Below are 16,891 nucleotides of genomic sequence, written 5' to 3' on the forward strand. Positions count from 1 at the left end.
AAATATTTTTCTGTTCCTTTCTCCACTCCTCCTTGTATTCCCATTGCATGTGTTGCTGCACTTATTGATGTCCCACATTTCTCTGTGGCTCTTCGTTTTCTTTCATTCATTTATTTTTCTCTCTGTATTTTTTTTTATTCTTTACTCTTTGTATTTTCAGAAGTCCTAGTCCTCTTCCACATGATCTTCTTAACAATTATTGTTGTGACAAGAAGAGTGAACCTAAGACCTACCCTCTAACGAATCTTTTAAGTGTTTAATAGAGTATTGTTGGCAGTGCCATACAGCAGATCTCTAGAGTTTATTCATCTTGCTTAACTGAGACTTTACATTCCTTGGTTAGTAACACCCCATTTCCCACAACCCTAAACCTGGACATCACCATTCCTCTCTTTTTATATGGATTTGACTATTTTAGATACTACATGTTAAGTGCATTCATGCAGTATTTCTCTTTCTGTGACTGGCTTATTTCATTTAATGTTCTCAAGGGTTCATCCATGTTGTTGCATATTGCAAAATGTCCTTTTTTCAATGCTAAATAGGATTCATTGTATGTATAAACCACATATTCTTTACCCATTCATATGTCGATGGGCATCTTGGGAGTTTCCACATCTTAGCTACTGTGAATCACGTTGCAGTGACCATGTGAATGCAGGTGTCGCTTTGAGACCCCGATTTCTGTCCTTCTGGGTCAATTCCCACACGGGGGGTTGCTGGATCATACGGTAGTTCTACTGTTAGTGTTCTGAGGGAGCTCCCGACCTTGCAAGCTTGGAAACCCTGCTTTCAGCTGCTCTACAAAGGCAGGCAGAAGGGGACCCTGCATCCCTTCCAGTCCGTGTTCTTGAAGCTTTCTGTGGCGTGTTTTCTAGATCTAGTGAATGACGCTTCTGGCATCTGCGCATTCGAGGATGACACGGAGCTCAGCACTGAACCGTGAGTTGGAACAGTCTTAGAACCTGGGGGTCCTACCAAAGTGGGGATATTCTTACCTTCCTTGTGTTCCCCAGAGCTCCTTCCTCACAGGGGTGTTAGCTTCTCTCTGGGAGAGAAGTGGTAGATTTCTCTGGGTGTATGTGGTATGTTCCTCCAATGTTCCTTCTTTCTGGGCATCCAATAGTTGGGCCCACGGGGACAAATGCCCAGGACCCTGGGGATATAGGTAGAACTGGTGATGGCACATGTGAGGCTTGAGTATCCATGGAATGTGACTAGGGGGATGTGGCCATGGGTTTAGAAGCATGCCAGGCATCAGCATACACCTCCCCTGTCCTGGACCCCAAGAGGGGCCCCTGAGGGAGAAGCCTGGTGGTAAAGAAAATTGGAGGAAGAGAGTGTAGCTGGACGGTATCTAGAAAACTTGTCCATGTCTGTCTGGGTTGACGAATACTAAGCAGATGCATCTGGGAGATGACAGGTTTCCACAGAGCAGGGTTGTGGCCTGAGAGAAGGGCACGTCACACATTTCTGTCTTATTTCCCATCTTAGTCACATGTGTATGTCTCGTGTGTGGCCTCATTTCAGACACATCAGGATAGGAGGCGAGTTTCAGGCTGAGATCCCGGAGCTCCTGGAGCGCCCTCCTGCTGAGACCGGTGAAGATGGAGCTTCTCTCGTCTGGAAGCCATGGGACGATATTACGATCAATCCAGAAACACCGGATAGAGGTGGCTGAGACATGGGGGCCAAATTCCCAGGGGTACCCCCCTTCCCTCATCTCCAAGGAGTTCCTCCTCCCAGGTCTCACCTGGACCAAGAAGCAGTATCCCTGGGTGGGGTAGCAGGCTGTGGGACTAGGACTTCTCTTCCTGCCCCTCATTCTCCTCATGCAGTAACCAGCCAGGCCATCCTGAGCAGGTGCCAGGAGCAGGGTTTCTGCCCTTCCCCTCTGTCCTTCCCTTCGCCTGCTTTTCAGGGACCTGTGAGGGAGACAGGGACAAGGAGCCCCTCCCTGTGCTTTTGGGGACATGTCCTCCCCGGCATTCACTGACTCCCTGTGTCTCCCATCTCTCACGCTTGGCTGGGGACGTTTGCTGGGAACAGTGACTGAACTCTGCAACTTGGCCTGCTCCAGCACGATGCCAGGAGGGGGCACCAACCTGGAGCTCGCTCTGCACTGCCTGCACGAAGCCCAGGGTGACGTCCCGGTGAGCTAGAGGAAGGGGTGGGATTGGTGGGTCCCTGGGAAGACCCTGGCTGCTGAGGCTGGGGATCTGGTGCATGTAACGTGCCATCTGTGGGCTTTGCGGCTCTTGAAAACTGAGAAAGGCCACTCATCCTTTTCCCCAGTGGCTGTGGGGTTGATCTCCTTGTCAGTTGTAGGGCAAGTGTGTAGATGGGGCTCAGTTAGTCAGTTATTTACCTGGAGCAGCAGCAGAGCACCAGGTTCCTCCGAGATCGCAGGGTCATGGGGATTGGAGCCGAGTAGACTGACTCAGGTCCTGTACTGATCTGGTTTATTGATGGAGCTTTATCTTTTTAATTAAAAGCCCATGTACGAAAACCCCTGATGCAACAAAAATATCTGCTTCCTCCAAGGACCCGCTTGACCATCCTGAAGTTTAGAAAATAAAAAGTCCCACTCTGAGTAGTGGGAAGGGAGGTCAAGTCACCTGAGTTAGGGCCCCAGGAGTCAGTGTTGGCAACTGTACTTTTCCTCAGGTTGCAAGGCAGTGGGCGGCGCAGAGTAGGTGCTCAGCCAAGGAACCAGCACGTTTGTTGGCCCTCATGAGTGTCGTGGCCCTGGGGCACGGCTGGCTTTGGGGCTCCACTCGGTCTAATGCTCTGCCTCCACCATTTTTGAAATTAACAAATTTTCTAAAAGGGGCCTGCGTTTTCATTCTGTGCTGGGCCCTGCAGGTTCCACGGCCAGTCCCGATCGGGTCTACACTGGTGAGCGAGACAAAATCCTTCTCTGTGGGGCTTACATTTTAATTTTAGGACAGTCAAAGGGAAATCTGTTTTCAAAAATTGTTAGTGGTTAGTGCTATGAAGAAAATACAATGGGGCATGGCACAGGCAGGGCTCCTCCAAATGCCAGTCCTTGACGAAGGAAGGAGCTGGTGCCGGAATAAATCCGCACACTGCTTCCTTCATCAAGAAAACCCTACTGAGAAAAACCCCAGCTGCACTCAGCAGTATGCGCAGTGACGGAGCCGGCATGTCCACTGCAGTTCACAGGCCGCGGCCAGCCCACGGCCCCACCACGCGCTGAGTAGCCGTGGAGCGTGGGAGGCTTTAGGGGGGCCTGTCAGTGCTTTTCAAATGAATGAAGGGATGAAGGCAGGCCTCCACCTCACCTTCCCTCCCTCAGAAAGTAGCCTGCTTTCCTTCCTGCTCCAGGTGGCCCTAGAGACCCTCCTACTGAGCGGACCCCAGAAGCCGCCGACTCACCCTCTCGCCAACTATCACTACGCAGGTACTGGAGCGAGGCTGCGGGGGTGGGTGTGCCCGGCTAGTACCCGAGAGCCAGTCGGTCTCCTCAGCAGGCTCTGCTTGTGCCCCTGGGTGTGCTCTTGGGGCCCTCCTTCTCCTGCCTTTCCAGAAGGGCCTTTCCTCTCCAGGGGACCTCAGGGGGTGCCTCTCTCTCCTGGCTGGGTCCTCCCTTCCCCCTTCCAGGGGTTCCCTCACCGTCTGTGCCCAGCCAGGAAAGGGATCCCCTGGCCAGGGAGAGGTGAAGGCGGGCTCAGATGCAGTGGCTGAGCACCCCAGCCTGGGAGTCAGGCAACTGCGGGTCCCTGCCTCCCGTTGGCAAGTCTGTTAACCAATGGAAGCCTTGTTATTGCATCTGTAAAGTGGGGATAGTACTGATCCCAAGCTGCTAAGGTTTTTCTAAGGATTGTATGAGATAAAACAGAATTCTTGGCACATCATTGGTACTCGGTAATGACAGCTTTAAAAAGGGCAGGCTGCATTTCAGTCACGGCTGTGGCCGCAGAACTGTCCTTCTCCCTCCTGTTTCTCCAATAGGTTCAGACGTCTGGACCCCCACAGAGAAGGAGCTGTTTAATAAGGCATTCCAGGCTCATAAGAACAACTTTTCCTTGATACACCAGATGGTAAGGTGTACGTGGGTGGGCTGGTGTAGACAAGGCCTCATCTCACACCGCTGAGCCGAGCTAGAGCTGGAGGGCCTATCTGGGTGACACGCTGTTCACACTGTAAACTGCTTGTAGTTTATAAGGCCACTGATGTGAACAACTCCAGAGAGTACAGAAATGCAGTCACCTGCTCAAAGCCCTCCACACCCATCCCCGTCGTCCTACTTCTGAATGATGACCTCTGACTTTGGTTGGGCACCTCAGGCATTTGCCCGTACAGATCTTACATGCACATACACATGTATTTAGAAAAGGATGCAAACATACTACACTTAATGTCTGCTGATGTTTTTTGTTCTTTTAACTTGATACACACAAAACTGCACGTAACCAAAATGTAAGTTTTGATGTTTATACCCACAAAACCATCACCATGATCAAAATAAGAAACACATTCATCACCCCCAAAAGGTTCCTCCTGCCCCCGTGATAAATCCCTTTTTCCTACCACCCCTGTCCCTAATCACCTCCTTATCTTCTTTCTGTCACTATAAGTTAGTTTGCATTTTCCAGTGTTTTCTATCTATCCTGCAGCATGTGCACTGCTTGTCTGCCTTGTGTGGCTTCTTACACTCAGCATCACTATTTTGAGGTCCATCCATGTTACTGTGTGGACCCTTTTTCTTGCTGAGGAGTATTCCATTGTGTGGATGTAACACAGTTCGTTTAATCATTCACCTACTGAGGGACATCTGCGTGGTTTCCAGGTATCTGCAATTATAAAAAAAGCTGCTGTGAACATTCACATTCAAATCTCTACATGACCAAGTAGTGTTGGTGGCGGGGTGGGTGGTAAATACTTAGGAAAGGAATGAGTGGCTCACATGATAGGTGTACACTGAACTTTTTCAAGAAAGTGCCTTTTCATCTACTTCTTCCAGGTGGTTCTTTACCCAGTTTTGGGTCACCTCATTCGCACATGCTGGTCAGCACATTGCTGAACGCTCGAGGGGAGCGACCCCCAGATCTGTGGACGTTTCGTCTGTGCAGCTCCCTTCCCTGTCCTGCCTTGTCCTGTGAACTCTCACCGCCTTGTTCTCCCAGAATCCCCCCTCCCATCTCAGCTCAGGAAGCCCACTGGGCTCTGCCCGGACCCCTCTCCTCAGACCATGGCCTGGAAACTCTCTCAGGGTGTAGTGTGTAGGAACAGTGGGGGCTTATTTTCTGTCTCTCAGAAAGACTTGTTCTTGGCTTGCCTAGCGTCTCACCAAACATCATTTCAGACAATTTGACTGTTTCTTCTCATTGTTTTCAGTGGGAAGCTCAGTGTAGCTCCTGCTGCTCCATCTTGTTTGGAAGCAGAAGTCCAAGTTCTTTTTTTTCTTCTAATGTAGTGATATTTCTTAGGCAGAGGATTTACTACTCTGGCTCCTAGTCTTTGAAGATATACAGAGCTGAAAAAATTTCACATGGAGAAAGTATTTTCTGAAGTGAGCCCCACATCTTAAATGGCCAATTTAATTTTCCTGAGAAATAGCTTTCCTAGAGCAATTAAACTTTCCTGTTCTGCTTTGTTTTTACAGAAGTTATTACTAATGGGGTCCATTCTTAGTGGGGGGAGAGCACATGTTGGACTCTGAATGCCCAAGTATCCGACTGTGCCCTCAAAACCCCCTCCTCCTCTCGTGGGCTGCCTACCTCTGCACTGCAGTGCTCTGCCTGGCTGTTGCAAAGGCTGTGCGGTACCTGCTGATGAGGGCATCCTGCTGCAGGGAGTCCCAGTTGGTAAATGCATAGCCATTAGGCCTGACGTCACAGTGAGCACCTGTGTAGGGAGCCCTCGTGTACACCTTCCCATAGGGAAGGCCTCCCGGGATTGACTTGGGGCTCAGAGAGCGTGCAGAGCTTGGACGGTGCTGGCTACGGCGGCTTTACACTGAGCACCTCATCACCAGTAGGACTCTGTGCTTCTGTGCTCCTTGTAGCCCAGGGACGTGCCAAGCCCAAGGGGAGAGACATTCCAGGAGAGCTTTCAGAAAGTGCCTAGCCCCACGGCGAGGGGGCGTATGAGGCAGTGCCCAAAGCCCGCTGTTTTCTTTCATCAGGTCCAGACAAAGACCGTGGCCCAGTGTGTTGAGTACTACTACACCTGGAAAAAGAGGGTCAGGTTTACTACCTCTTCTCGGGCCCCAGGACTGAAAAAGAGGGTCAAAAGAAAGCTGGCCGAGGCAGACCCAACAGAAGCAAAGGTAGGGGATTCTGGGGCAAGGGGGTCTCACTGGAGTTCAGTGCTGGTCTGAAGAGCTACTGACCACCCAGGTCGGGGTGGGGAAGGGGCCCCTACAGAGGAAAGCATCACCCACAGAAGGGTGGAAGGTCGGCACCCTGATGTCATTTCTGCCCCTTCTGCAGGCCACTTGCCACCCTAAGAAGAGACGCAACCACCATCCAACCCCTGAGTTGAAGACAGAGACGGAGAGTGGCAGGGGAGAATCCGTTATCACCACGAGCCCAAGTGCTGCTCCCAAGCGGACCCCTGAGCCTCCGGAGCGCGTCCAGGGCCAAGGCGCTTTTCCCTGTGGGGAGTGTGAGAGGTGGGCACCAGCCCTGTCCCCGGATGCACCCGCACAGCCTGCCCTCTGTCCCCGTGGCCCTCAGCCCACCTTCCCCCTGCTCTGACCCGTGTCCTCTGCTGACTCTGCAGGGTGTTTGACAAGATAAAGAGTCAAAATGCCCACATGAAGCGGCACCGGCTTCAGGACCCCGTGGAAAGAACTGACGGGGAGGAGAGGCCAGCGAAGGCCCTTAAGCTGCAAGAGGAGGAGAAGGAGGAGGAAGGGGAGACGGGGGCTGACATGGGCCCCTTGCAGTGGTGATTTGGGCTGTGAACTGGGGCCAGGCAGCGTATCATCGGGATGAGGACCTCGGGCCATCACCTCTCCCTTTAGCCTCCCCGAGGTGTTCAGGGCATCCCTCTGCCTCCACCCCCACCCCCCGACCCCCTGACCAGCTCAGCTTGTCCACCTTAGACCGATGGGCACCGTGACGGAGCAGCGCGCAGCATGGTTTCCATACACACACCATTTACGCTGCATCTGATTTTTCCTGCTCTTCCAAGTGTGTCCCAGGGTCACGTGTCACAGTTAGGCTTCCTAGTCTTTTTCTCCAGTGATCCTTTTGATTATATCTCAGACCCAGCCTTCCATCACAACCACGGAGGTTATTTAAGAACTATTGGATGGTTTACTCCACAGGCACACATGAGTTTCAAAGCCTCACTCACTTGTTTCAGTAAAATGAAAAGGGCAGCTCCTTTTACACGTGAACCTGCTCAGCCAATTTACAACTTAGCCTTCAACTTGTCCGGGCTGAGCAGGAATCAACCGTGCAGACTGAGTATGTTTCCTCCTTCATCTCCCATTACTTAACTTAGTCATGTCTCTTCCTAGAAATAGTGCCATTTTATTTCTCATCTCTTCCATATGCACCCCACCCCAAACAAAATCAACCAACCCACCCCAAGCTTATTTCTCCTTTAATGCCTGCATCCTGACTGGGCCGCACTTCTCCCGGCATGACTACAGGGCGACTTGAATTTCCGTTTTGCTTTCCCATGTCGGGGACGTTAAACATCTGACTGTTAGTGGGCAGTTCTGGTGACCTCCTCCCAGAGGACGTGGCTTGCCCGTGAGATTGCCTACAAACTCCAGAAGTATCTATTTCTTTCAATAAATAAGTTCGTTTTGTATTGTTTATAGGCAATGAAACAGCCACAAAATCTTCTTTCTATAGGGGTTTTGTAGTGCTAGTGGAGTTGGCAAGTTGGCAGTGGTGGCAGTGGCGACAGTGTACGTGTGTGTGTGCGTGTGTGTGTGTGTGTGTGTGTGCTTTATTTTCCTTTCTTCCTAATGCAACAGTCTTTATAGCCAAGGAACAGTGTGGCCATTCAATCCTGGGAACCGTTTAAAGCAGACCTGGGAAATGAATTACTGACGGCCTCATTTCAGCACAGTACTCCATAATCAGACCTCCCTATGTATTTTGCAGAGCTCAGAATTCGAAGTCACACATTAAGTTTTGTGAACATTGCTAAAAAAAAAAAATCACACCAAGATCACTTGTTGAACCCACTGAGTGTATTTTTCTTCAATCATCTCTGTTAAGATCAACATTAAGAAATCCACATTTGTCTTAACGGACTTCTCCTGCTTGAAACTATTCCCATTTAATTATGACACATTTGCTAAGATGGTTTAGGATTCCTAGCCTTGCCAAAGTTATGGATTCTGTTTCCTAGGGAAAGAGTATTTAACACTTTGTATACTTACAGTATAGTGCCCTGAGGACCAGATCAGTTTGGAAGCCTCTGGGTAACCCATTTGTATACACACCATGACCGCTGGCCCAGGCTCCCACACACTCAACGCTTTTCCTAAACTGGTGTCCCCAGTGCCTGTATTAGAGAGAACGAGTTCACCTCATGGCCAGGAGCAGATCGTGATATTCCATGGTCCCAACCGAGATGAATCAAAGCCCTGGAGGTTGGGAATATGTCTTAATGGTATATTTGGTCTTGAACAAAACTACTGCTTCCATTTGATTTCTTCCCCCCTTTCCTTATCCGGATGATTTTCATTCTTACCTCACCCATCAACTTGTCAATAGGAGAATAGGAGCTATTTCCCTTCTTTGTTTGGGATTCTGGCTGCAACCCAGGCACCATTTTCCAAGTAATTAATGAGCCCTGCAATGTCCTGGCTTGTGACCACCGGCCTCTTCCTTGGTTATATTACATGTCGCCAGGGAAAGGACTGAATGCAGGAGCAGGCAGTAGACTGCCGCTTAATGAAGAGCAAGCTGCTATTTTTAGGGGAAAATACCCTAAGTTCTTTTACTTTTACCACATGGAAAAAGTGTCTATTTAAAGCTGAATCTTAGGCTTATGAAGAAAGCCGCAGAGGCACAAGTATTTAAGAGTTACAGAGACCGAATACATTGTCAAGGGCTGGAACGGAGCACACAGTCTGGTCGGGTAGGAACTCAGTTTCTCCTCCCACCTGCCCCCCAAAGCCACTTTCCCTGCATCAGCAATGAGATATCACCAGGTGACCCAGTTTTGGGTGAAGGGCAAAAAGAAGTCAAAAGGTTAAAGTGAACTTTTTCCCCTATTCCTTAGAGGCAAGCGGTCAAAACTCTGAGGTGTTGTTTACCGTGCTGCATTAAAAAAAACATGTTCTGACCATCTGCTGGGTATCTAAGATTGATCTGGGTATTAGCGGCAGAGTATTCATCAAACAGAATCTTTATACTCAAGGAACAGCCTAGTTGAAAAGGACTGGAATGAATGAATGAATGGGTTAATGAATGAAAGGAGCGGTGAACAAATGAGCCTAAAATGGATTTTTTTCACTTTGGGATCACTCGTTTATGGTCACAGCAGGTTGGGTAACATCTGTAGCTTATTTGTTTTAGATGTAGATCCATGTAAACCCAATCTCTTAACATGATCATAGGCTTTTTTTCCTTTTTTTTATTAAGGTATTATTGATATACACTCATATTGTTCCTTCAGTTTTGCTTCATTGTTATACTCCACAAATGAGGGGAATCATTTGGTATTTGTCTTTCTCTGACTTATTTCCTGAACATAATACTCTCTAGCTTCATTTACATTGTTGCAAAAATGTTCTGATTGGTTTCTTTCTTATGGCTGAATAGTATCCCATTGTGTATATGTACACTAAACAGTGTGACGAAGGCTCTTAATCAATGTCTCCTCACACTTGATGAGAGGAAGTGTTGACTCCCGGAACCACCTAATCTTTTATTTTTTTCATATATGGATCTAATTGAATTTAACTAAACATGAGAGAAGAGGTCAACATTTCTTCTCAGTTTATAGTGAGGGGAAGAAAACCATGAAATGGCTTAATACTATTTTTTTAGGGTAGTGGTCTAACTTCTTGCTAAAGGTAGCCACTTATTTCTGAGCTGGTAGAATTTTCTAATTTTTAGAAGTAATTTCATTCATACATCTAGAATTGTAGTTTTCTTAAAATGTCTGACGGAAAAAAACCCACAAAATATTTTTGTTGTTGTTTTTTCCCCTGACAGACTACATCACTTTTATTGGCTTAATGATTTGGGGAATATTTGATAACAAAGCAAGAATTGAAGGGGTGAACTTTATTGCACTCATTTATTTTGCTAAGGGGTCAAAGAGAGTTGAAATATTTATCTCTGTAGTGTATCTTCTACACAAGCTCCAATCATGAGGACTGACTCATAGTCACATGTGAAAAGATTCACACCTCTGAAAGAAAAGTTTGCTTAATACCATGTTTGTTAAGTTATTGGGCCAGAATTTTTTATAATTAGTGTAAATAATAGTGACAGAGTGTAGAAGGAACTTAAAGCCCTCTAAAATTAATTTTAGAAGTCAGCTTTAAGACTTGCTTATAGAAAACATCAGAATTTCAAAACTAGAACGGTTACATTTTTTAAAAAATTTATACACTAAGAAACCAAGACCAGAGAAAATACTAAACTGCTGAAAAAATTGTAACTAGGATCAAAATCTTCAGTTTTCTAGAGTAAAGCTATTTCTATAATCCCCCCAAAAGTGGTAATAGTTCAGATAATTAATATAGAATTCTCTTAATGAATAAAGTCACAAAAGGCATTGCTAATAATGATTATTCAAACTAGAACCAGTATCCAATATTACTTAGAAGTTCATCAATTGATATATGAATAGCTAAAAAAGACTAGATACATATATACAATGGAATACTATTCAGCCATAAGAATGAAATCTTGCCTTTTGGGACAACCAATTAGTCCTAGAGGGTATCATTCCTGGAGGCTATCATGCTAAGTGAAGTAAGTCAAACAAAGAAAGACAAATACCATAGGATCCCCCTTATATGTTGAATATAAAAATCAAAACAGAAATAGACTTATAGACACAGAGAAGAGACTGTTGGCTGCCATAAGGGTGGCAGGTAGAGAGACAGGAGAAATAGGTCAAGCAGGAATAAAAATTAGAATGTCTGATATCTTGATGAGGATGATTATTACATGAGTGTATATGTATATGTCAAAATTCATTGAGCTGTACACTAAGATGTGTGCCTCAGAAAAATAATAATAATAATTTAAAAAACTGAAACTTGAAAGCTTTTCCATTTGCTATACTCTTCATGTTATTTGCTTGTTTTTTTTTTTTTTTTCTGTAGGGGAAGAGAATAAACTCTTATTAAGCTAATACAATGCCCAGACACTGCGCTTAGCATTTTGTTTATTTTATTATTATATTTAACTCTTAAAGGAGCCTCTTGTATCCTTTCATTCCATTTTCAGTCACGGAGACAGAGATTCAGATTAGTAAATGTCCCCCAATAATGCAGATAGTAAAGTGGCATAAAGGTTCTAAACATGTTTTTTACTTCAAAGCCCATTCTCATTTTTCTATAGAATAACTGTTACCACATCCTCCATAATCATATTTTTTGTTAATTATGTGATATTTCCTAGCTCCGATTTCTTTCAGTCATTAAGTAATCTCTTGCATTCACCAAATATATTTCCTTTATCAATTTATGATCAAAGAGATATGTTTGTAGGCATTTATATTATTTATTTCCTGAGCAGTATTCTGTTCTTTCTACTTCCAATTGCATGAATATCCCTTCATTAAACAAGGTGGTCAAAAAGACATTTTATTTTTGAAATGACATCTTGCAGAGCAATACTGTGTGGATACTGAGCTCTTAAAATCTCAGCTTTGATAATGTTACAGGAATTAAACCAGAAACCCAGAGAACTTGTCATCATTGAATGACAAACCAATGATTAGGTAAAGATTTTTTTCCGATGAAGCAGTGATCCTTAATAAAAAATAAACTGACTTTTCCTTTACAGCAAATTTGCATTTAGCCTGATACTTGATGGCATTTGTTTTAAACATATATATATATATATAGGACATCCTCAAAGTTTACTTTGTAAGTATGGGGAGAAAAATTTAACAGATGGATTAACCAACACAAGAAAAGTACATGCACGTTTGGGGTCAAAATAAATTGAAAATCCTTTGATTCTTTTAACTGTTGTTTACTCAGCAATCTAATGAGAGATTAATAAAGATACACATGTAAGGCTGCATTGATAGTTTCGGATTAATTAAATTAGTTGCTAATCCCTCACAGTCAGCTCCATGTCCCAAAGACACTGGGGACAAAGACAAGTACTTCAAAGATGTGATACGTTCTGTTACCCAGTACGTGCTCTCATAATGGTTTGATATCTTCTAATGAAGCAATAAAAGGAAATTATCACTTAATTGACTGTTTTAAGACATTAACTAAGACAAATACTATCGGATTGACAGGGAGTCCATATCATAAATTTCCTGGCATCAAGCTCCTTTTCCTTCTTTCCTTTTCCATTTCCTTCCTTTCCTATCTATCCATCTGTCCATATCTTTCTCAGATACCATTCCTTTCTTATCCATCAGGGATTTGACACTCTGGCTTGAGATAAATAGAATTCTCACTGAAAGTACTATCTTATAAGGGACAAAATACAGAATAACAGATCTGGGATAGATTGACAGTCATTTCCTGATAATACAGACAAGTATTATCCTCTAAAGCTGTTTTCTGCTACTTAAAGAAGCAGTATCCATTACAAAAGGAATATATGAGTCTACCTTTAAAGTATGGCTCGACTGGAAAATGTTGTTATTATGACTGTTGCAAATAGAAGCATTTGCCTTTGGCTCTTTGAAATTGAAGCAGTTTCATTTCACTTAAGAAGGTTATGTGAACACATTTAAATTGTTAATGTGTAGTTAAATCTTTCTTCCAGGGAGAACAGAAAAGTTATTTATGTCCATTTCTATGTATAATAATCTTGAGCCAGGATTTTCTGCTATACATTCTTAGTACAAAGCCCTGCTTGTGTTCTCTGCACCTCGTCCATGCATAGTATTCAGATTTCGCAGAATAATCACTTTTAAATTTCATGGTGGTCACAGTTCCCTTGCTCATGAACTTCTATTCATATCTATTAGGTTGGCAGAGAAAAAGTAAATCATAAGCTAGGCATGTGATGACCTTGACAAAAGAAAATTCATCATTTTTTTTCATTTTAGATATGGATGTCTGAAAAAAAATGGGAGCAATTGAAAACTGAACATTCTACTCTCCCACCAAGGAATGATCTCTATCGCTTTACTAGGATGTGTGCTTGTAGAGATTGCATCATAAAAAGGTTGTAATAGTGATCATCAACTTTTTTTCTCTTGCATTTTATTTTCTTGGGGAACAGTGGCTCGCCTACTCTCAATCCTTTGCACAGAATTCTAGGTTTTGAATCAGCATACACTATATTTCTGAACACAAACACTGACTCAGGGTTAGGTATTTGACTCCTCTCTAGCAAATTTGCCAGAATTATATAGAAAAGATTCCTTTTGGGTTCACAGCCAATAAGAACCATGGAAACCTGGAGATGCTAGAAGCCATTTCACCAATATGTACATACCAAAAGGAAAGAGCTTACCTGAGACAAGAAAAACAAACAAACAAACAAAAAAAACAAAAGCAGAGCCAGGGGAATGAAAAACATTTCTGATGACATTTTGAGCAGAAGGACTCAGTTGCATCCAAAATCATTTACCTGAGTTGAAAATTTCTTTTTTTTAAAGAAAGTTTGGTTTTTTTATGATCAAGAGCTGAATAAACACCATTACGAAATATCTCTTACCGTGATCTCATTAAATGTATTATAAATCAAGAAGCTTTTGAAGTGACTTTAAACTATGAATTTATAGTAAATGATGCTTGATTTACTACATATAAAGCAATTTTAGGGAAATAAAATCAAGATAGATTTATAACAAAAGTAGTAGTTCACCGCATGTTTTATTTTATCATTTTTGGTTGTAATACTTTGTATTTTAATTCATATTCAATTTTATTATATGTTTATATTTATATAAATATTCATATAAATACATTTTTAAATTTGTATTTAATTATTTAAACAATATTATCTTCAATCACATGTCTACATTTTTGTTAAATTATTAAAAGATATATAATCATTATCTACCTGCAAACCCTGCCCTCACACATTCCCAGTTTCATCTCATCAAATGAATGGCAGTTATATGGATTTCCATATGTAGATTTATTAGGTATATTTATAAAAAATTGTGTTCATATACAAGTAAACATGGTTATATATCCCTTCCCCACCTGATTTTTTTTTAACTCAACAGGTATGTACTTTACACAATTTCCCCCTTACTTACTGCATTTTCCATGTGGGCTAGTAATTCCCTAGTTTCTGTGTATAGATTAGGCCTCTCTGCTTAATTCTAGACCCGCATGTTTCATCACCTAATTGACATCTGCACTAGGATAAAAAACTGGCATCTCAAAATGAAGCTGTTTCACAATGAGGTCAGGAGGCCTCTCTTTCCACAGTTCTCTCTCTGACTTTCTTCATCTCAGTCACTGACAGCTCCATTCTACACGTTCAGGCAAATGACGTCACCTTTGCCCTTTCCCCTTTCTCATACGGGTTCCAACAACGAACCCTATTGGCTCCATTTCCAAATGTATCCGGAAGTCAACTGCGGCTCACCATCTCCATTTGCCAACTGACATTGGTAAAAGCCACCGTTTCTCCCCTGGACTACTGCAGTAACTTTTGATCTGGGTTCCCTTTCTATTTGCCTGAAACCTATTCTAAATACAACAGTCAAATTTACTATTATCACCTGCAAGACCCTGCATGGTCTGCACCTCCTATTAGTTCTCAGACCTCCTGTTTTCTGATCTCCTTTTTGTTCACTGCCACAGTCTCATGCGTTTTCTTTCTGTTCCTCTAATACACACAGTACTCTACTGATTCTCTCCTTAACTGACTTGCTTTACTTCTTTCCTCATACCCACTGAACTCTGTTTCAGTATTTTTAATAATTTAAAAATTGTTCTTTACATTTCTATGTATTCAAGTCAATGTTAAATAATGATGATTATTTTCTGTATAGTGCTCTAGGTATTGAGGAGTATTTATTTTCTCCCAAGTGTTCCTTTAGCGATATCCCATAAATTCTTAAATACAGTGTTTTTAAATTCATTATATCTATTTTGTAGATTTCCTATTACATTACTTTACATTTGCTCCATGAACCATGACTTATTAAAAAACATAGTATTAAAATTTACAGTTACCATAAAATTTTATTTTCTGGTTATACTACTGTCATTTTTATGTATCTATGGTCACAGTATAGTTTCTATATTCTCTTGATAGATATTAAAATTTTATCTTTGATCTAATATATGATCAATTTTTATTGTGCTCTAAAAGAAATTATAACATCAATTTTAGAGAAGTTTTATATAATATGCATATTGTATATTTATATATACTATGTATATAAAATTTTATATTTACACAAGATATATACATATACACAAATACATTAATCTATACATAGTAAAGTATATGCATATAAGAACCAGTTAGCACTGCATTAAGTCATTTTGTTCCGTACTATTATTTTTTCAGTTGATCTCTGAGTGAAAAAACTGAAATTAACTATTGTTTGATTCTGTTTCTTCTTTCATATTCTAAATATTTATTTATTATTATATAATACTGTTTTTCTTAACTTTATTTTTACTTTTTTTGGTACAGCTGCAGAATTTCTTTTATTCATTAAAGTATGTTTTCCTGTACAGATTTTAATGTTTTAGGAGAATTTTTCATGTCAGATTTTTCTTTGTAAAGTAATGTGAAATTAGTTTCCCATTGATTTTAGCCCATTCAAACTTACTTGCTGTTCCAATTATGGTTTCATATTGCATCATGTTACATTTACTTTTAAAAAATTGTATTGATTTTTAAACTGTGTGTTTGCTTAAATTCTTTTTTTATGGAGATTTTCTTATATTTAGGAAAGTTTGCATTTTGTTGTAGTAGCATTTTTATGATAATATCTTAATTTAAAACCATTAGTCTTTTATTAATTCTATATCATGAAAATTATTACTGTATTTTCTCTACTGTTTTGTCTCTTACCTCTTAGCTACATCTGGTTTTAGAAAATAGCATTATTTTTATTACTTAGCTTTGCATTGCCAATGTTAGCTATTTCCAGATACTTTGGATGAGGTAATTAGTGAACTTATTCTACTTTCTGTCTTTTTTTCTCTCACATTTTCCTTTAACTTAATCACTTAGGCATAGTGAGGTGTATCACTTTTACATTTTTTTCTATCACCTTATAACTGAAATATATCTTAAACCTTATTTCACAGTTTCATATATTTAGTGCTTACAATCTCATCTTGTACATAGTCTCTTGAGATTTCCCATAGTTAAGTTCTTGTAGTTTACTTAAGAAGTACTCTTGAGGAAAAACATTTTTTCAAGTCTTTATGTATGTTCAGGTTTTACAGTTGAGGAGTATTTTTACTGTATATGAAATCCATAGTATCACTTTCTTCTGAGTATATTATAACTTTGCTGCTCTATTTTCTGGTATACAAATTTAAAGAATTCCGAGGCTAGCTTAATTCCATTTTCCTTCAAAATAGACTTTATACTTTGGCCTTGCTTCCCAAAGATTTCTTTCTATGTCCTTCCTGGGTTCTTATTGTTCTGCCTTGTGGCTGGAGTAATCCAAATCCCAGAAAGAAACAGGTGACCACTCAGCTGGGGCCACGCAAATGAGGAGACTCTAATAAACAGATTATTACAGCAAGTAGATAGATGGCGAAGCACCTAAGGCTGACAAGAGTGGAAAACGCATTATGCCATCT

General features: G+C 42.0%; 1 protein-coding gene across 1 annotated transcript in view; it reads left to right on the forward strand.

Annotated features, from left to right (window-relative positions):
• Positions 1 to 6,943, forward strand: part of LOC130681075 (zinc finger protein 541-like) — a 30,022-nt gene extending 23,079 nt beyond the window's left edge. Inside the window, exons 6-13 of the mRNA XM_057493234.1 lie at positions 879 to 942; positions 1,531 to 1,673; positions 2,050 to 2,153; positions 3,349 to 3,424; positions 3,976 to 4,064; positions 6,152 to 6,295; positions 6,459 to 6,640; positions 6,751 to 6,943. Of these exons, the coding sequence (XP_057349217.1) occupies positions 879 to 942; positions 1,531 to 1,673; positions 2,050 to 2,153; positions 3,349 to 3,424; positions 3,976 to 4,064; positions 6,152 to 6,295; positions 6,459 to 6,640; positions 6,751 to 6,922 (974 nt within the window). The 3' untranslated portion in view covers positions 6,923 to 6,943. The remainder of the gene's footprint in view (positions 1 to 878; positions 943 to 1,530; positions 1,674 to 2,049; positions 2,154 to 3,348; positions 3,425 to 3,975; positions 4,065 to 6,151; positions 6,296 to 6,458; positions 6,641 to 6,750) is intronic.
• The last annotated feature ends 9,948 nt before the right edge of the window (positions 6,944 to 16,891 follow it).

The sequence above is a fragment of the Manis pentadactyla genome, chromosome 15, assembly GCF_030020395.1.
Source record: "Manis pentadactyla isolate mManPen7 chromosome 15, mManPen7.hap1, whole genome shotgun sequence".
Lineage (NCBI taxonomy): Eukaryota > Metazoa > Chordata > Mammalia > Pholidota > Manidae > Manis > Manis pentadactyla.